General features: G+C 48.1%; 1 protein-coding gene across 3 annotated transcripts in view; it reads right to left on the bottom strand.

The window, feature by feature from the left end:
* Positions 1 to 490: 490 nt before the first annotated feature.
* Positions 491 to 21,884, bottom strand: part of LOC140074694 (galanin receptor 2b-like) — an 84,389-nt gene continuing 62,995 nt past the window's right edge. The window contains exons 1-3 of one of the 3 annotated variants that reach the window (XM_072119784.1): positions 8,595 to 8,826; positions 2,832 to 3,222; positions 491 to 2,280 (exon numbers count right to left, since the gene is read on the bottom strand). In XM_072119784.1, coding sequence (XP_071975885.1) covers positions 1,545 to 2,280; positions 2,832 to 3,222; positions 8,595 to 8,811 — 1,344 coding nt within the window. In that variant the 5' untranslated portion in view covers positions 8,812 to 8,826 and the 3' untranslated portion in view covers positions 491 to 1,544. Of the gene's footprint in view, positions 2,281 to 2,831; positions 3,223 to 8,374; positions 8,555 to 8,594; positions 8,827 to 21,884 lie in introns of those variants that run through there. The other 2 variants (XM_072119785.1, XM_072119786.1) reach the window with 2 other exon arrangements.

The raw sequence follows: 21,884 nt of genomic DNA, 5'->3' as shown, positions 1-21,884 counted from the left end.
CAGACTATCCCACCCCCCATCATTCCTCCGGTGGTGATCCATTCTACACCCCCATCCTTCCTCAGGTGACGAGCCAGACTATCCCCACCCCCCATTTCTCCTCAGGTGTCGAGCCAGACTATCCTGCTTCATACTATATGGTTTATTTTCTATTTGTGTAATCATATTTTTGATGGCTTTCTATGTATATGGAGCTACAAATATGGGGGCACAGGTGCACGCGGCAGTCATGTCAGCTGATATGTGAATGTGGGAAAAGCAGCTTTCTTTCCATCTGTCTCAGCAGGAAGTCTAAGCTTTACCTGTCAGCTGACCAATATCCAGCCCATCAGCTAATGAATCCCTTGCCCCAATGTGCGTGCAGCCCACCAGGGGACTGTCACTCTACTCCGATTGGTTGCTCTACAAATATTGGACCCGCCCAAAAAAGTCTGCACCATCTCTAGAATAGGAATGACATGCACTGCAACATATACAACAGAAGGTCTTTATTTGGAGACTGCGCCATGGAATTACATTTGGTTCTGTTTCTATAGATACTTCTTGTAGATCTACAGATCGGAGTCTTGGGGTGACAACTCCTGGGTCTCCTCTTCTGGAACAAACCCATACGAGCATGTGATAGACTTGCCCTTTAAGGTCACTGTCACCAATTCCTGAGGGCACAAGTCCGCAGTCTCCCCCGCTGAGAGCCCAGTGTCCACTCCATTCTCGGCCCTCGCATTCTCAGACTTTGACCTTTTCAAAAATTGTATTTATAAAAGGAGTCAGATCCATAAAATTGCCTCCCGGGAAAGCAGAAGACGTCCTCCTTCTACCTGAGACATCAAGGAGACATACAATGTCCTGAAAACAGGAGGAAAAGCAAAATACTAAACTTTACTATCAACTTTTTTTAGTGCAGAGATCAGTTGTGATCACATCATGTGTCCGCTCTGGGTCTTAAAGTCACCGTCACCAATAGGAAATACCTGGTCAAAAACCGATGCTCATCTGCTATGGAGCCCCCCCTCCTCCCAAGATTTGGGCCACAAAATATCCAAAAGTCAACCTGTAATCCGGAAAACCAAGAGGATCATCAAGAATTATCAAATTATAGTCAAAAACCAACAGAAGGTCATGTCGAACCATAAGAAAACCCGAGTTGGCCAAGGCTCATATTAACAAGACAACCATAGGTTCTTCTCTTGGGTTGGCTTGTGAAGAACCAGAGGACACGTACATGTTCTGTAGAGATGGATAGTGGTCCCTCAGAATCATCTTCTCTGCTGGACACAATAAACACAAGTCCTCCACCATTCCAGCCTGATTTCAAAATTTGGGGGTAGAATACCTGTCCAAGCATAGGTCATCTTATCAGTGAGGATGGTGCCACCAATGGCTCCTTGGTATTATCTTAGACGCTTTAGGTCTTCTACATGTTGTGGTTTCTTCATCACCACCAATGACATTGGTCTTATTGCCCCGTCCAAGAAGCCTTAAATTTGGCCAATCATCTTGTTCCTTAATTTTTCTCCTTTCTGACTGTCCTCTTCTGGCACCATTCATGGTGTGCCCAATGGTCTTGAGGAATCTGAGTGGTTTCCACCTCCCTGCCTTGCGTTCCTTTTTCCATGGTCTTCATTGATGTGGGACACTTCGGTGGAGGCTGCATCAAATCCAGGCTCAGCGTGGGCAGCGTTCACAACATGAACTTTATTCCGCCCCTTCTTCCTCAGGAGGCAGCTGAAGACTTTTTGGAAACCCTTACGGAAGTGTTTGGACACCAGGGCATAGACGATGGGGTTGAGGCAGGAGTTGGCATAGGCCATGCAGTGGGATAGGAGGCGGAAGGCATAGGTGGCTTGATTGAAGGGAAAGTCACCATATAGGTAACACATGACCACCACATGGTGGGGAAGCCAGCAGAGACAGAACAGGACGGTGACGATGATGATCATCTTGGTCACTTTCCTTTTGGCTTTCTTAGACTCGGACATGTCTTCTAAAGGATCCACGGCTGTCCACAGATACTTGATGGTCCTGGTGTAGGACAGACTGACTATAAGCACTGGGATGACGTAGCCCACTATGAAGGTTCCTGTATCCATAATCTTCCGAGTCCTTTCCTTCCACCCTGGCATGCAAATGTGACTGGTCTCAAAATCCATCAAGTCATAGTAGCTTAGATATGGACCAGCGAAGACCACCGAGAGACCCCATATGATAGCCAAGGTTGCAACCGCATTGCAGGGGGTCCTCAGTTCTCTGGAGCGTAGTGGGTAACGAATGGCCAAGTATCTGTGGTGGAACAGGACAATAAGGGTTAATGTTCTTGCCCGTTGATTTGGCATGCTCAGCAGGATTTTGTGATCTTAAAGGGAACCTTCAATCACCTCTGATTCTGCATCCTTTAATAGATGTGGCTCTACCGATTCCGACGCACTTGGAATTTTCTTTCTAGCCCCTGCTGTTCCTGAGAAATCAATGCTGTTAATTACGTGCCCTATTATATCAACCAAACACTTTTTACTATCAGCTGGGAGGTGCCAGACTATCTGTGCCAGCTTAGGACCGCCCACCTGTGAGCCTAATTAGCATATCAGAGGTTGGAACAATTTCCACGATTACTTGTGAACAGTAAGGGCTAGAGAAAAAATCCAAAGTTCACTGGAATCAGAAGAGCAACATCTATACAACGAGCCGGGCTGGTGGAGGTATGGAAGGGTCCTCTTTAAAGAGATTGGCCAGGATTAAAGGGGTGGGCCAGAATTATTATCTACGCCTATAAGACCATCAAGCTCTGATTTATTGGGGACTGAACGGCCATAAACACAGTTCATTAGACTTACCTGTCTACGGACACGGCGGCCAGGGTGAAGCTGCTGGCATACATGGTCAGGTAGATGAAGAAGTGCACCGCCTTGCACATAAAAGCCCCGAAGACCCAGTCCTCCAGGGAGTAGATGGTGGCCTGGAAGGGGACGCAGAAGATGATGAAGGAGACGTCTGCCACGCTCAGGTTGAGGATGAAGAGGTTGGTGGTGTTGTGTGTCCTCTGCCCGCTCCTCAGAAGAACGGCCAGGACCAGACTGTTGCCCACCGTGCCCAGCAGGAAGATGAGGGAGAAGATTACGGGGACCACCACGCTGGCCGGGTTAAAGAGACTGAAGTCAGATGAATTCCAAGGAGCAGCTAGGGCCGCAAAGTCCTCGGGGTCTGCCATGGATCCTACTGGAGAAGCTGAAAAAATACACACAAAAATGTATAGAATTTAAATTAATCTCCCTAAAAATATCACATTTTTGGATTTTATAGAATGATAAGAGCGGCCATGATGCTTTATAGCTACAATAAATAGGCAGTGACTTCATATCAAAAAGATGAAATGTCATCAATAAAGACAAGAAACTGATCGGAGGTTCAATATTGCCCAACATGTGAGAGCGTTAGGACTCAATTCACACGTATATGAGAAAATCCAAGCCTGCAGCGGCCACCACTAGGGGGAGCTCACTGCATAGACACATCCAATGGAAGGTAGTGAGCTCCCCCTAGTGGAGGCTCCTGGTAGAGAGAATTTTATCACATATATGATGAAGATCAGGGGCTTTGTATCAGAACGTTAACTCTCTGACTGCTACGTGTAGCGGATCTCTCCTGATATTAGGTCTATGATGTGACTTGGACTTATAAATAAAAAGAAATTCTAAATATCAAAAATTTGGGGAGCAAATAAAATGTGTAAAAGGTTCTGTCCATAGAAAGCAGAGCTGATATCACTCTGTATGTAGTATATAGAGTGCAGGGCGTAATAACATGAAAGTCTATCCCCCCCCCCCCCCCCCCGGGTTATGGTAAGTGACCCCCATTGTGCTGGAGGAGACATCACTGAGAGTTCACCTCATCAAGCAATGACCTCACTCCCATCACCGCCCAATAATCCTGCCCCACACCTGCCAGCGACTGCCCCGGTGACTCCCCCGGTGACTGCTCCACACCTGCCAGTGACTCCCCCGGTGACTTCCCCAGTGACTGCCCCGGTGACTTTCCCGGTGACTGCCCCGCACCTGCCAGTGACTGCCCCGGTGACTGCCCCACACCTGCTGGTGACTGCCCCGGTGACTGCCCCACATCTGCCAGTGACTGCCCCGATGACTGCCCCAGCGACTGCCCCGGTGACTCTCCCGGTGACTGCCCCAGTGACTGCCCCGCACCTGCCAGTGACTGCCCTACACCTGCCGGTGACTGCCCCGGTGACTGCCCCACACCTGCCAGTGACTGCCCCGGTGACTGCCCCACACCTGCTGGTGACTGCCCCGGTGATTGCCCCACACCTGCCCCAGTGACTGCCCCACACCTGCTGGTGACTGCCCCGGTGATTGCCCCACACCTGCCCCAGTGACTGCCCCACACCTGCTGGTGACTGCCCCGGTGATTGCCCCACACCTGCCCCAGTGACTGCCCCACACCTGCTGGTGACTGCCCCGGTGACTGCCCCGGCTTCCCGTCACTGCCGCGTCTCTCCAGTCGTCTTTTGTTTTATTGATTTTTAATTCACAAGTGACTTGTGTTTTGGATCTCGTTGTTTGTGGTTTTTTCCCTTTTCTGGGAGGGGGGTCGTCGCAATGTGTCAGCGGCTGCCATCATGTCAGTGACAGCGCTGCAAGAAGTGGATTCATTTATTACAAACTCTGCGATTAACGAGGAGGAAATTTACAAATCTTTTTGTCTCATACTCCAATCACATCCAAAGCTGTAGCTAAAGTCCAGCTTTGTGGCAGCCGCCTGTCATTATGTGACCGCTCCGATGTCTGGTCACAGAAAGACAGAAACGCAGCTTTGGATGTGGCTAGAGTACAGGAGCGGAGTATGGCAGAACTAAGCAACGTGTTCCATCAGGAACTTTCTCCTGCTTGACGTCTCCTGCTTGCTGTCAGTGACTGGAAGCAATGGAAACAAACTGCGACTTAAACGCCTCACAGCTGAGGGTTTGTTACAGTTGTATTTGGTCGAAGTAATCCTCTGCCAACTAAATTAAAAAGCTTTGATAGTTTGATACATTGGGGGTCATTTACTAAGGGCCCGATTCGTATTTTCCCGACGTGTTACCCAAATATTTCCGATTTGCGCCGATTTCCCCTGTATTTCCCCGGGATTTTGGCGCACGCGATCGGATTGTGGCGCAGCGGCGCTGGCATGCACGCGACGGAAATCGGTGGGCGTGGCCAAACGAAAACCCGACGGATTTGGAAAAACCGCCGCATTTAAAAAAAAAAAAAAGTTTCGCGGAACTTGCACTCACCTTCACTAGGAATAGGCCGGTGAACTTGAGTGCATTCCGGGGAACTTCAGCCTTAATGAATCCCGGCCGGACCCGAATCCACCGCAGAGAACACGCGCTGGATCGCGAATGGACCGGGTAATAAATCTGCCCCATTCTATAAGTGCAAATACCAGCAAGGACTGGAGAATGTGACAAACCCTCAGCTGTGAGAAGTATTAGGTCAGACTCAGGACTGGTTTTATAGTCCCCACTTCCCCGGCCAACGACTACTTTCGAGGGGCGGCGATAATGTAACAAATCAATTACCATAAGTCCGCACTACACCAGGTCACCGCCAACTCCAAGCCGTGTAACAGCGATATACAGCTGCCCCCCGCCTCATGTCACACTGCCAGCGCCAGCACAGCAGGTACTAGAGGGCGACACACTGACCCACACTGCACTAACGACACCGAGACATTGTAACATATCTGCTGCTGAGAAATATCATACACAGTATCTACAGACTATGCTGTATAGTCCCTCAGCGCAGCAATATGATAGTGGTATCATTGTTATATACAGGGGGCAGTATTATAGTAGTTATATTCCTGTACATAGGGGCAGTATTATAGCAGTTATATTCTTGTACATAGGGGCAGTATTATAGTAGTTATATTCTTGTACATAGGGGGCAGTATTATAGTAGTTATATTCTTGTACATAGGGGGCAGTATTATAGTAGTTATATTCCTGTACATAGGGGGCAGTATTATAGTAGCTATATTCCTGTACATAGGGGGCAGTATTATAGTAGTTATATTCTTGTACATAGAGGGCAGTATTATAGTAGTTATATTCCTGTACATAGGGGGCAGTATTATAGTAGTTATAATCTTGTACATAGGGGGCAGTATTATAGTAGTTATATTCCTGTACATAGGGGGCAGTATTATAGTAGTTATATTCTTGTACATAGGGGGCAGTATTATAGTAGTTATATTCTTGTACATAGGGGGCAGTATTATAGTAGTTATATTCCTGTACATAGGGGGCAGTATTATAGTAGTTATATCCCCGTACATAGGGGGCAGTATTATAGTAGTTATATTCTTGTACATAGGGTGCAGTATTATAGTAGTTATATTCCTGTACATAGGGGGCAGTATTATAGTAGTTATATTCTTGTACATAGTGGGCAGTATTATAGTAGTTATATTCTTGTACATAGGGGGCAGTATTATAGTAGTTATATTCCTGTACATAGGGGGCAGTATTTTTGTAGTTATATTCCTGTACATAGGGGCAGTATTATAGTAGTTATATTCTTGTACATAGGGGGCAGTATTATAGTAGTTATATTCTTGTACATAGGGGGCAGTATTATAGTAGTTATATTCCTGTACATAGGGGGCAGTATTATAGTAGTTATATTCTTGTACATAGGGAGCAGTATTATAGTAGTTATATTCCTGTACATAGGGGGCAGTATTATAGTAGTTATATTCTTGTACATAGTGGGCAGTATTATAGTAGTTATATCCTGTACATAGGGGGCAGTATTTTTGTAGTTATATTCCTGTACATAGGGGCAGTATTATAGTAGTTATATTCTTGTACATAGGGGGCAGTATTATAGTAGTTATATTCTTGTACATAGGGGGCAGTATTATAGTAGTTATATTCCTGTACATAGGGGGCAGTATTATAGTAGTTATATTCTTGTACATAGGGAGCAGTATTATAGTAGTTATATTCTTGTACATAGGGGGCAGTATTATAGTAGTTATATTCTTGTACATAGGGGGCAGTATTATAGTAGTTATATTCCTGTACATAGGGGGCAGTATTATAGTAGTTATATTCCTGTACATAGGGGGCAGTATTATAGTAGTTATATTCTTGTACATAGGGGGCAGTATTATAGTAGTTATATTCCTGTACATAGGGGGCATTATTATAGTAGTTATATTCTTGCACATGGGGGCAGTATTATAGTAGTTATATTCTTGTACATAGGGGGCAGTATTATAGTAGTTATAGTCCTGTACATAGGGGCAGTATTATAGTAGTTATATTCCTGTACATAGGAGGCAGTATTATAGTAGTTATATTCTTGTACATAGGGGGCAGTATTATAGTAGTTATATTCCTGTACATAGGGGCAGTATTATAGTAGTTACATTCCTGTACATAGGGGGCAGTATTATAGTAGTTATATTCCTGTACATAGGGGGCAGTATTATAGTAGTTATATTCTTGTACATAGGGGGCAGTATTATAATAGTTATATTCTTGTACATAGGGGGCAGTATTATAGTAGTTATATTCCTGTACATAGGGGGCAGTATTATAGTAGTTATATTCCTGTACATAGGGGGCAGTATTATAGTAGTTATATTCTTGTACATAGGGGCAGTATTATAGTAGATATATTCTTGTACATAGGGGCAGTATTATAGTAGTTATATTCCTGTACATAGGGGGCAGTATTATAGTAGTTATATTCTTGTACATAGGGGCAGTATTATAGTAGTTATATTCCTGTACATAGGGGGCAGTATTATAGTAGTTATATTCCTGTACGTAGTGGGCAGTATTATAGTAGTTATATTCTTGTACATAGGGGGCAGTATTATAGTAGTTATATTCCTGTATATAGGGGGCAGTATTATAGTAGTTATATTCTTGTACATAGGGGGCAGTATTATAGTAGTTATAGTCTGGTACATAGGGGGCAGTATTATAATAGTTAAATACTATATAGCAGTGATGGCGAACCTTTTAGAGCCTGAGTGCCCAAACTTCAACCAAAAGCCACTTATTTATTGTAAAGTGCCAGAACAGCAATTTAAGCTGTAATTTATTTCTCCTTGTTCTTTGATAACTTTCAGTCATTCAGCCTCCTAAAGACATCAACGCAGTTGAAAGCAGGAGGGCAAATTCATCTATCATTGTAGGAAGATTCTTTGAGTCCTGTCTGGTGAACTTCATGTTGGGGTAATGGCCTGGGTGCCCACAGAGAGGACTCTGAGTGCCGCCTCTGGCACCAGTGCCATAGGTTCGCCATCACTGCTATTTAGTATCTCCTACACATCTCATGCAGTACGAGTAGAAAGTATTACATACCCTCCTCTAGTCCCCGGTATCATTCCTTCACTCCCTCCGTCTCTTACTAGAAAGCATTGACCTTCCCAGCATAAAGTTGTGCTGATCCCTGGGAGACGTGACAATGTGTCAGTGCAGGAGCGTCTGGGGCAGTCGTGGAGGTGACCCTGGGGTTAGTGGTAGCTTGCAGCTGTAGGTGACCTTGCAGGGTGCATGTAGCACAGCTGTGCAGGGCACTTACCCATCCAGAGCGGCTGTAGGTGCCCGGCAGGGTTATGCCCAGTCCATGGTGGGTGTCCGGTCTGTGTCTGAGCTGCGCTCGCTGCACCTTGTATTAGATGTGCTGCTCCTCCTCTGCCTGTCAGGCTCAGCCCCTCATAGTGCGAGTAATGTAGGGGGGGGGACACCGTGACCGACACAAAGGAACGGAGAGGGGGTGTAATATGAACAATCACCATCAATCACACAACCAGCAATCAGCCTGAGCTCCGCAGCCCCTAATGTACTACACAGGTGGAATCTTCTCACAGCTGAGGGTTTGTTACAAATTAATCCAATCCAGATCCTTAGTGAACCAAACAGCTTTCACTGATACATTGTAACAGAAAATGAAACCTAGATCTGTGCTGCTTCTGTGTGATGCGAACAGGTCTCTACAGTCATGGCCATAAGTCCTGAGAATGACACAAATCTTCTATTGTCACATGATGTGTTCCTCTGGTTTGTCAGATGTTTATCACATACAGAGATACAAGTGCAATCATATTATGGGGAGCAGAAGCTTTTATTGTCAGGTGGGAGGAGTTACTGCAGCGAGTCAGTATCTGCAGGACCTCTCCTTCTTCTTCAGGACCTCTCCTTCTTCTTCAGGACCTCTCCTTCTTCTTCAGGACCTCTGCAATTCTCCCTGGCAGCTCTCATCACCTTCTGGACCAAATCCTGACTGATCGCCGTCCATTCCTGCACAATCACTGCTGCATTGGGTCACAATGGGGGTCATTTACTAAGGGCCCGATTCGCGTTTTCACGACATGTTACCCGAATATTTCCGATTTGCGCCGATTGTACTTGAATTGCCCCGGGAATTTGGCGCACGCGATCGGATTGTGGTGCATCGGCGCTGGCATGCACGCAATGGAAATCGGGGGGCGTGGCCGAACGAAAACCCGACGTATTCGGAAAAATCGCCGCATTTAAGACAAAAAATTACACTTACCTTCACCAGGTATAGGCCGGTGAATTTCAGGGCATTCCAGCGCGCCTCCGGGGAACTTCAGCGCAGCAGCACCACCTGGTGGACGGCGGAGGAACTACCTTAGTGAATCCCGGCCGGACCCGAATCCAGCACAGAGAATGCGAACGGACCGGGTAAGTAAATCTGCCCCAATGTGTTGGATTTTGTTTGTCCTCCGTCTCCTGATGATTGACCACAAGTTCTCAATGGGATAAGATCTGGGGGGTCTCCGGGCCATGGACCCAGAATCTATGTGTTCTGTTACCGGGCCATGGACCCAGAATCTCTGTGTTCTGTTACCGGAGCCATTTAGTTCTCCCCTTTATGGCAGGTGCTCCATCATGCTGGAGGAGGCATTGCTCATCACCATCTGCTCCTGGAGGGTTGGGAGAAGCGGCTCCTGGAGGGTTGGGAGAAGCGGCTCCTGGAGGGTTGGGAGAAGCGGCTCCTGGAGGGTTGGGAGAAGCGGCTCCTGGAGGGTTGGGAGAAGCGGCTCCTGGAGGGTCGGGAGAAGCGGCTCCTGGTGGGTCGGGAGAAGCGGCTCCTGGAGGGTTGGGAGAAGCGGCTCCTGGAGGGTTGGGAGAAGCGGCTCCTGGAGGACATTCCGGTCCCATTCTTTATTCATGGAGGTGTTTTCAGGCCGATTCCCTTGGCTGAGAAGCCGCCCCCCACACATGAATGGCTGCAGGAGGCTTTACAGGTGCAGGAGACAAGACTGGTGGCATCACTCTCCTTGTCTTCTCCCAACATTCGGAAAGGGGATTCATCAGAGACAATGCCTTTCCCCCAGTCCTCAGCTTCCACTCCCTGCACCTCCTGCAGAATATCAGTCTGTCCCTGATGGTTTCTGGAGAGAAGCGGCTTCTGTGCTGCCCTCCTGGACACCAGGCCTTGCTCCAGGAGTCTCCGCAGTGTCACAGTGCGTGCAGATGCCTCACACCTGCTGCTGCCATTCCTGAGCAAGCTCTGCGATGCTGGGAGCCCCATCCCCAAGCTGAGACACTTGTAAGAGACGGAGTCAAAGATATAAAATTAGAGCTCTACTCCTTATACTGTTTGTAAAATGGCTAGAGCCTCTCACCACCTCTTCATGGACTGGAAATAAAAGATATCCCCGACTCCTTGCATCGCCAATCGTCCTCCTTTAGTGGGTTGAAACACAATCCTCGCCTCGTTACCGTGTCCACGGTGTGTTCCCAATCCTACATCAGGAGGTATGCGAAAGGATAGTGCAGATTGCCAGGTTCAAAAAGGAAATAGTATTTATTATATATACTCACAAATTCCAATTTAAAAGCACGCATATAGTAAAAGCATAAGGCGCCTAAAACACCTCGCCCGACCCAAGGGTCGCCTATTCAGGCTTCTTCCTGCCCCGGAAGAAGCCTGAATAGGCGAAACCTGGGTTGGGCGAGGTGTTTTAGGCGCCTTATGCTTTTACTATAGTATAGTATATATAATAAATACTATTTCCTTTTTGAACCTGGCAATCTGCACTATCCTTTCGCATACCTCCTGATGTAGGATTGGGAACACACCGTGGACACGGTAACGAGACGAGGATTGTGTTTCAACCCACTAAAGGAGGACGATTGGCGATGCAAGGAGTCGGGGATATCTTTTATTTCCAGTCCATGAAGAGGTGGTGAGAGGCTCTCGCCATTTGACAAACAGTATAAGGAGTAGAGCTCTAATTTTATATCTTTGACTCTGTGGCATATACGGGAGTATGCCGTATTAGTGGCTCCTCCATATTTTTTATGTTACATTTTCCATCTTTCCTGGATATTTTATTATTTATTTCTGTATACTTGTAAGAGACGGTCCTGGCACTTGCTGGTCCTTCTTGGGCTCCTGGAGCCTTTTTGGTAACAATGGAGCCTCTCTCCTTGAATTCCTTGATGATGCGATAGATTGGTGACTGAGGTGCAATCTTTCTAGCTGCGATACTCTTCCCTGGACGTGTTTCTTTCGAGATAACCATGGTTAACAGAAGAGAAACAATGATGCCAAGCACCAGCCTCCTTGTAAAGTGTCCAGGGGTGTGATTGTTACTTAATCCTGACAGATTGATCCCCAGCCCTGTCCTCATCAGCCCCCGCACCTGTGTTACTGGAGACATCACTGACATCATGGCTTCTGCTCCGCCTAAGGCGCCTGCAGTGAAGGTGAAATGTGTTTTGGGGGAAAAAGTTCATTTTCTTGGCAAATATTGACTTTGCAATGAATTGCTGTTAAGCTGATCCCTCTGTATAACATTCTGGAGTAAATGTAAATCACCATTATAAAACCTGATGCAGGAGACTTTGTAACAATTAACATTTGTATCATTCTCAGAACTTATGGCCATGACTGTATTATATGTACATCCCTGAGGTTCTGATATATCGGACCCCTCTACCCTCTATATACTCTGATGGCTAAATAAAATAATATTGCAGATTTACCATCTTCCCATGTTTTGTATTTAGGGCTGTTGCAGATCTATGCATCTCCACGGTAACAGACTACAAACAAGCCTTTGTAGTCAGATGCTGCAGTCATGTCTTTCTCTACCCTCAGACTACATAGAGTTTGTATGTTGTCTGTTACCATGGAGACTGCTTAGGTGCTGCATACACAAAGCCATAGGAAACTGTTAGCCAAAACTACGCATAAAGTTTTGATAGCCCCTAGGCGCATAGCCGTTGGGCTAATGACTGCTCAAAGGTGGCTAGCAGTCCGAATACAATAAAAAAAAAAAGTGTGTGGCCCCTTTAATTGGAGGTTGCTCTACCCTCTCTCATCTTTATTCATCAGAGGGATGTGCTGGGGGCGTGGCTAGTAATGTGGGCGGTACAGGAGGTGAGCACATGCTCAAATACTCTGAGTAGCAGAGACTCAGCCTCTTTTTCATCGGTTTTCCCGCGTGTTCTGAGCTGTCTGAGGATGTGCCGTCGTCTGCAGGCCGAGGGTTCAGCATGGCTGCGTCACTCCTGATGGAAACCACCATGGCTGCTTCCCCCTGCTGTACTGGCTCCTACAACCCTGCTCCAGGCTCTGGTAGGAAGTCACCGCCGAGTCCTCTCTCCTGGCAGAGCACGCGAGCTCTGCACCCCCAGCCCTGCTCCTGCCTGCCCCCCTGCACCCCCAGCCCTGCTCCTGCCTGACCCCCCAGCCCTGCTCCTGCCTGGCCCCCCTGCACCTCTGTCCCACCACCTCCCCTGCAGAGACAAGCCTTGGCCTGCTCAGTCACACCAGGTATGGCTGTCTCCTGCCACCTCTCCCCTATCATCAGGGCCGTCTGGCAGTAGCTGTAATGAGCCTGTCCCCTGCCCCAGGAGCTGCTTGTACTCCTGTACATGCACACACCACATGGTCCCTATAGTGCTGCCAGGCAGGGAGTAGCTCTAGTGCAGTGATGGCGAACCTTTTAGAGCCTCAGTGCCCAAATTTCAACCAAAAGCCACTTCTTTATTGCAAAGTGCCAGCACAGCAATTTCAGCAGTAAATTATTTCTCTTTGTTCATTGACAACTTTCAATCCTTCAGCCTCACAAGGACACCAACCCAGTTGAAAGGAGGAGGGCAAATTCCCCTATCATTGTAGGAAGATTCTGCAGGCAGATTCTTTGAGTCCTGTCTGGTGAACTTCATGCTGGGGTGATGGCCTGGGTGCCCACAGAGAGGGCTCCGAGTGCCGCCTCTGGCACCAGTGCATCCCCAGCAGCTGCTTGTACTCCTGTACATGCACCCACCACATGGTCCCCATAGTCCTGCCAGGGCTTATCTATAGTAAATCTCCTGCCCTGGCACCTTCACTTAGTGCCCTGAGCAGCACACTGTCCCTCCCCCACCCTCACTGCCCTCTGCTTCTAGCAGCATATTTAACCCTTGCAGTGCTGCAGGGTAGAGGCTTAGCTGCAGTTATGAATCCCCAGCTCCCTACTCTGGCTGCTGGATCCTTCCCTCACATGTGGTGCCCCAGGGCAGGGGCTTCTGCTGCTGTTAGGAGTCTCTAGCCCCCTGCCACAGCTATGAGTAACACCCCCCCCCCCCCCATCATACCCTATAGAATTTGAGGTCCCTGATGAAGACCTGCTCCCCCCCCCTTTTTTCTATGGGCAGCTTATGCTCCCCAACTTCCTCCATCCCAGGGTGCACCATGCTAACTGGTGATGTGGGGCTCTGTTATATACGATTTTAGGATGTGTACTGCAACCCACTCCTACTGGCTATGCCAGTCTGGGGATTGGCGCAGCTCTTCCACATCCAGGTCGCCAGGTCTTTACAATCCCATGACCTGGGACTCGGTTATATCCTCCCGCGTTTTCCTGGAAGTGCACTGCAACCCACTCCTACTGGCGATGCCAGTCTGGGGATTGGCGCAGCTCTTCCATATCTAGGTCTTTAAAATCCGATGGCAGTGCTCCGTCCCGCTGTCATTCCCTCAGCCTCCATAGACGCCGATCTTGCAGCGTCTCCTCTAGGTCGTCATGCGTTCTGATACCTCCAGCGCCTCTCGTGGTGCACACGGCTGTGATCAGAGCACCAGTAGCTCCTGCACCTGTGGGTGAGTTCCTCTGCTGCAGGATTGGGGGTCTTTGTCTTAATCTGCAATTTTGTGTCTTGTAGTTCACCTTTGGGGATGGCATTTGGGCGAACGCTTTCAAAACAGAGGTAGTTTGCTGAAGCGTCACATATATTATGGTCACATCTATTATCACCCCTAGCAGTCCTAGCGTTAGTGATACTTATTTCTGTGATGTTTCTCCTCTCAGCGCTCACCTGCCTGATGACACCAGGTCTAGATCCTACAGAACCAGCACTTGGACATTTGGTCCTTGTTGTCTGTGGATTTGGTGATTGCTTACAAGCGGCGCCATTCTGAGTGCAGTGTCATTAATTAAATCAAAACACCCAAAATTATGGCCATAATTATATTCAAGTTTTACCAGATTTTGGTTGCGATATTACACGGAAAATGTCCTGATCAGTTTCTCCCCTTCCCACGGGGATGTGACTGGCTGAGATGTGATTTGGAGGAGGTGAAAGTCCTGGTGTTGGTTAGGACAATAGTACTAATAATAAATCTGTAGTTATATGTTCCATCATATTCCATAGCGCTGTATAACTCATGGCGCCTATATACAAGTTCTTAATAATACGTATTTATAGAGCGCATTATCATATTCCACAGCGTCTTACAGATCGTTACCTACCTATGCGGACAAAATAACACGTTGCAGGGTCAGAAGGACCAATAGGAATAAGGACCCTGCGCACAAGAGCTTACAGTCTTTCTAATACACTTCATAGATTGTATTTTCTACCCTTCATTTAGCAGCCTTACAAATAAAATAAGACATAACAGTGACATATCGTAGCCACGTAATACAATGAGTGAGGGCTTGCCCCCCAAGAACTTAGTCTATGAGGAGAAGGGGTAATGCAGATCATGATGGGGCTGGTACAATAATCACAAGAGCTTACAATCTATGAGCAGTAGGACACAGGAGGTGGCAGCACTGGTACAATGGACCAGCCATTCATTAATGAGATCACATAATTGAAGTAAATTATTCTGTATTATGAGGTTACTGATGTGTGGCTTTGTGCCACGATTACCACTATGCCCTTAGTTGGGCATCTTCCTTTTGCTTTTCCACCTTGGGGTTTCTCAGGGGGCAGTGCGGAGGTCTGCTCCATGCTGTACAGCGGCCACTGTCTAATTTATGGTGCCTGTAAGTCTGGCGTGTATAGTCCAACTGTTGGGGCAATAATTGCACCATCCAGTGTCCTTGTCCTGTGGCTGCCCCTTCCTGCCCTCAGAGTGGGGTACCCAAAAAAGCAGAGTAATTCATACATAGGGCAGGTTTCTCTTAGACTCATTTGTTCCTTGTGTATTTCTCAGTTTTTCATAATTTTTGAAGGTTGCTCTCAGGATTTGTAGAGCAGTTCAGGTTGAGCCACAAACCCTCAACGGTGCGGGTCCTAAAAGCATTATGAAGGATCTGGTATTGGTATCTTATGTCTCCCTTGTGAGTGTTGAGGGGGTTTACAAGGCGAGTCTGGGGCCCTTATGGCAAATCGGACGCTGAATCTGTCTTATACTTATTATCTGTTCCTGAAGTGTCCAATAATTGGGTCGCCAGCTGGATGATGTCTTATTAGATCGTGTTTACCAGTGGGCGGCTTCATTTCATTGTTAAGTGGTTTTAGTATATTTTTGGTGTGGATCTGGTGGGATAGGGGTCCTCTTCTCTGGTTACTGGTTAGTCTCATAATTTTCTGTTGGTCCTTGTGACTCTCCTCATTGAAGTTACCTGCTTATTTTCTTTCCTTTCCTTCACTGTCTTTAGCTTGTCCCCTCTTCGGCTGAATCCTATTTTAGTCGTATTGAAAATTTATTTTGGGGACGGTATTTTGCATAAGAGAGGGGGAAGCAGTTACAATGCCTTGCGCTGTCTTGTTGTCCTGGCTGTGCGAGTCGCTTTAGCAGCGTGGTCAGTCTTGGGCCTTCTGGTTTCAGTATGTCAGGTTATGACGATGGGTGGGTTTTTTGCTAGTAGGGGCTCCATGTCCGCAATGGGTATAATCTCCCTGCATTGAAGGGTTTGGATCATTAGCGCCATTGAGGTTTTTAGAGCTGTTTTTGTTGATCATAGCCGACAGATGTGTTGTAGGGGCTGATGCCTGTTCCTGGCTCTGGCTTTATGTAGATGTCATTGTGTCAAATAACTTGATAAGGGTATTGGGCTGGCCTCATGGCATTTTTTGGGGTGAGACTTGTCATGTAATTGAGGTTTCCTTGTATTTCAAAGTTTGTGTGCGTGGGTTTTGCTCCTGCAAATCAGTTTCCTGCGAGTTGTTTACAATTTGCTGCTGTTTTATGAAGGGTTTTAGTGAATTTGGACTCCTTCTAAGGAATATAGTTCACTCTCTTAAAATTGGCGCTGCACTTACAGCTAGTGTGTAAGGTCTCTTAGTTTCAGGGGTGGGATGGATAAGGTGCTGGCATTCTAATTGTTTTGCAGGTTATACTTTAATTTTGCTTCTTTGCTAATGCATTCTCTTTTTCAGGTTTTCACTCCAGCATGTGATTGCTAGGACACTTGTGTGACTATTGGGCAGATCAGCGCGTGAATATCCGTCTGGGTGGTGGAACTTTGGGCTTCTATGGTACCAACATCTGTGGGTGAGATCTCCGGGTCCTGCACTGCTTGCTTACGATAATCGGCCATTATTCAGTAGTCGTCATTTAAGGTGCGTCGTCATCTGCTACATTCACCTTAGGTGACAGATTACACTAATCCAGTCCGACCTGGAGCGATTCCCGTCTTTCTTCTGCTACCCGGAGTTGGCGTGGTAGGACATAATCATAAGGGCTGTATGGTACGGGGCTAGCGATGCAGCAATAGTGGATGTGACAATACCTCGGTGTCGCAATTTGTTTGCGCCAGAGGAAAAGTGGTATCACATCAGCCGGTGGGCACCAGTGATGGTTTGCTGTTACCTGTTGGCGTCCATCTTTGGACGGATATGGATATGGTGTGGTTTTTGGTTGGCTGGGGGTCGGAGGGTCATGTAGTTATGGATACATGACCTCCTCCGTGGCGGTTTTTTAGGGGTAACACTGCCCTACATGCCCTTACATATGGCAGGCATACAGGGTGTTATCTGGTGTTATGTAAAGTGGAATGGTTAAGTGTCTATATATTCAAACAAAGAAATGGTTAAATTATCAATGGTTTCAATAAAGCTGTGGCCGACCCCGAGTCAACCCACTATTGAGAATGGTTAAGCAATGGTTTCTGTGTGGTTATTTATATTTGGGGTATGCGGTATTAAAGGGGCCAGTCCGGCTCCGGGTTAGTACGTGTTTATTATTTGAGCAGTCTTGATAGCCCCTAGGCGCATAGCCGTTGGGCTAATGACTGCTCAAAGGTGGCTAGCAGTCCGAATACAATAAAAAAAAAAGTGTGTGGCCCCTTTAATTGGAGGTTGCTCTACCCTCTCATCTTTATTCATCAGAGGGATGTGCTGGGGGCGTGGCTAGTAATGTGGGCGGTACAGGAGGTGAGCACATGCTCAAATACTCTGAGTAGCAGAGACTCAGCCTCTTTTTCATCGGTTTTCCCTCCCACCCTCCCTTTTTATATCGTTTTCGTGTATTTTTTGTCACAGCGGGCGGTTTTTTAGGGGTAACACTGCCCTACATGCCCTTACATATGGCAGGCATACAGGGTGTTATCTGGTGTTATGTAAAGTGGAATGGTTAAAAGTGTCTATATATTCAAACAAAGAAATGGTTAAATTATCAACGGTTTCAATAAAGCTGTGGCCGACCCCGAGTCACCCCACAATTGAGAATGGTTAAGCAATGGTTTCTGTGTGGTTATTTATATTTGGGGTATGCGGTGTTAAAGGGGCCAGTCCGGCTCCGGGTTAGTACGTGTTTATTATTTGAGCAGTCGTAATTTTTTTGTTTCTTAATGCAGTGGAGCGATTTATGTCCCAGTGCTGCCCCCTAGTGGCTCCTATGTCTATTACACCAACAATTTCTTTTTATGTTTTTAGTTACATATCGGATGTAATAATCCTACATTCATACAAATCATTCATCAGGAAAGTGGAGGATGGACCCGAAATACACAGAGGCCTCTACATGTGACCAGCGCCGGATCCATCCATAATACACAATACTGAGCCCCAACACCATGTCATCTCATAGGAGCAATACAGGAGGCTCTCAATATATAGATAATGAGGAAGAGGAGACGGATTATATCCCCCCCTGTACAGTCTCCTCTCCCCGGGGTGTAATGGCTGATAACAGAGAGTAATAGATTGTATCCCCCCTGTACAGTCTCCTCTCCCCGGGATGTAATGGCTGATAACAGAGAGTAATAGATTGTATCCCCCCCTGTACAGTCTCCTCTCCCCGGGATGTAATGGCTGATAACAGAGAGTAATAGATTGTATCCTCCCCTGTACAGTCTCCTCTCCCCGGGATGTAATGGCTGATAACAGAGAGTAATAGATTGTATCCTCCCCTGTACAGTCTCCTCTCCCCGGGATGTAATGGCTGATAACAGAGAGTAATAGATTGTATCCCCCCCCCTGTACAGTCTCCTCTCCCCGGGGTGTAATGGCTGATAACAGAGAGTAATAGATTGTATCCCCCCCCTGTACAGTCTCCTCTCCCCGGGGTGTAATGGCTGATAACAGAGAGTAATAGATTGTATCCCCCCCCCTGTACAGTCTCCTCTCCCCGGGGTGTAATGGCTGATAACAGAGAGTAATAGATTGTATCCCCCTGTACAGTCTCCTCTCCCCGGGATGTAATGGCTGATAACAGAGAGTAATAGATTGTATCCCCCCCTGTACAGTCTCCTCTCCCCGGGATGTAATGGCTGATAACAGAGAGTAATAGATTGTATCCTCCCCTGTACAGTCTCCTCTCCCCGGGATGTAATGGCTGATAACAGAGAGTAATAGATTGTATCCTCCCTGTACAGTCTCCTCTCCCCGGGGTGTAATGGCTGATAACAGAGAGTAATAGATTGTATCCCCCCCTGTACAGTCTCCTCTCCCCGGGATGTAATGGCTGATAACAGAGAGTAATAGATTGTATCCCCCCCCCTGTACAGTCTCCTCTCCCCGGGATGTAATGGCTGATAACAGAGAGTAATAGATTGTATCCCCCCTGTACAGTCTCCTCTCCCCGGGGTGTAATGGCTGATAACAGAGAGTAATAGATTGTATCCCCCCCTGTACAGTCTCCTCTCCCCGGGATGTAATGGCTGATAACAGAGAGTAATAGATTGTATCCCCCCTGTACAGTCTCCTCTCCCCGGGATGTAATGGCTGATAACAGAGAGTAATAGATTGTATCCCCCCTGTACAGTCTCCTCTCCCCGGGGTGTAATGGCTGATAACAGAGAGTAATAGATTGTACCACCCTGTACAGTCTCCTCTCCCCGGGGTGTAATGGCTGATAACAGAGAGTAATAGATTGTATCCCCCCCCCTGTACAGTCTCCTCTCCCCGGGGTGTAATGGCTGATAACAGAGAGTAATAGATTGTATCCCCCCTGTACAGTCTCCTCTCCCCGGGATGTAATGGCTGATAACAGAGAGTAATAGATTGTACAGGGGGGGATACAGTCTCCTCTCCCCGGGGTGTAGATCTAGAACCTAGAGACCGAGATCAGTGCGGGTCAGAACCTAGAGACCGAGATCAGTGCGGGTCAGAACCTAGAGACCGAGATCAGTGCGGGTCAGAACCTAGAGACCGAGATCAGTGCGGGTCAGAACCTAGAGACCGAGATCAGTGCGGGTCAGAACCTAGAGACCGAGATCAGTGCGGGTCAGAACCTAGAGACCGAGATCAGTGCGGGTCAGAACCTAGAGACCGAGATCAGTGCGGGTCAGAACCTAGAGACCGAGATCAGTGCGGGTCAGAAACTAGAGACCGAGATCAGTGCGGGTCAGAACCTAGAGACCGAGATCAGTGCGGGTCAGAACCTAGAGACCGAGATCAGTGCGGGTCAGAACCTAGAGACCGAGATCAGTGCGGGGCAGAACCTAGAGACCGAGATCAGTGCGGGTCAGAACCTAGAGACCGAGATCAGTGCGGGTCAGAACCTAGAGACCGAGATCAGTGCGGGTCAGAACCTAGAGACCGAGATCAGTGCGGGTCAGAACCTAGAGACCGAGATCAGTGCGGGTCAGAACCTAGAGACCGAGATCAGTGCGGGTCAGAACCTAGAGACCGAGATCAGTGCGGGTCAGAACCTAGAGACCGAGATCAGTGCGGGTCAGAACCTAGAGACCGAGATCAGTGCGGGTCAGAACCTAGAGACCGAGATCAGTGCGGGTCAGAACCTAGAGACCGAGATCAGTGCGGGTCAGAACCTAGAGACCGAGATCAGTGCGGGTCAGAACCTAGAGACCGAGATCAGTGCGGGTCAGAACCTAGAGACCGAGATCAGTGCGGGTCAGAACCTAGAGACCGAGATCAGTGCGGGTCAGAACCTAGAGACCGAGATCAGTGCGGGTCAGAACCTAGAGACCGAGATCAGTGCGGGTCAGAACCTAGAGACCGAGATCAGTGCGGGTCAGAACCTAGAGACCGAGATCAGTGCGGGTCAGAACCTAGAGACCGAGATCAGTGCGGGTCAGAACCTAGAGACCGAGATCAGTGCGGGTCAGAACCTAGAGACCGAGATCAGTGCGGGTCAGAACCTAGAGACCGAGATCAGTGCGGGTCAGAACCTAGAGACCGAGATCAGTGCGGGTCAGAACCTAGAGACCGAGATCAGTGCGGGTCAGAACCTAGAGACCGAGATCAGTGCGGGTCAGAACCTAGAGACCGAGATCAGTGCGGGTCAGAACCTAGAGACCGAGATCAGTGCGGGTCAGAACCTAGAGACCGAGATCAGTGCGGGTCAGAACCTAGAGACCGAGATCAGTGCGGGTCAGAACCTAGAGACCGAGATCAGTGCGGGTCAGAACCTAGAGACCGAGATCAGTGCGGGTCAGAACCTAGAGACCGAGATCAGTGCGGGTCAGAACCTAGAGACCGAGATCAGTGCGGGTCAGAACCTAGAGACCGAGATCAGTGCGGGTCAGAACCTAGAGACCGAGATCAGTGCGGGTCAGAACCTAGAGACCGAGATCAGTGCGGGTCAGAACCTAGAGACCGAGATCAGTGCGGGTCAGAACCTAGAGACCGAGATCAGTGCGGGTCAGAACCTAGAGACCGAGATCAGTGCGGGTCAGAACCTAGAGACCGAGATCAGTGCGGGTCAGAACCTAGAGACCGAGATCAGTGCGGGTCAGAACCTAGAGACCGAGATCAGTGCGGGTCAGAACCTAGAGACCGAGATCAGTGCGGGTCAGAACCTAGAGACCGAGATCAGTGCGGGTCAGAACCTAGAGACCGAGATCAGTGCGGGTCAGAACCTAGAGACCGAGATCAGTGCGGGGCAGAACCTAGAGACCGAGATCAGTGCGGGGCAGAACCTAGAGACCGAGATCAGTGCGGGGCAGAACCTAGAGACCGAGATCAGTGCGGGTCAGAACCTAGAGACCGAGATCAGTGCGGGTCAGAACCTAGAGACCGAGATCAGTGCGGGTCAGAACCTAGAGACCGAGATCAGTGCGGGTCAGAACCTAGAGACCGAGATCAGTGCGGGTCAGAACCTAGAGACCGAGATCAGTGCGGGTCAGAACCTAGAGACCGAGATCAGTGCGGGTCAGAACCTAGAGACCGAGATCAGTGCGGGTCAGAACCTAGAGACCGAGATCAGTGC

This window comes from Engystomops pustulosus, chromosome 8 (assembly GCF_040894005.1).
Source record: "Engystomops pustulosus chromosome 8, aEngPut4.maternal, whole genome shotgun sequence".
NCBI lineage: Eukaryota > Metazoa > Chordata > Amphibia > Anura > Leptodactylidae > Engystomops > Engystomops pustulosus.
Note: the sequence above shows the minus strand (reverse complement) of the source record. Positions and strands in the feature narration are given on the sequence as shown.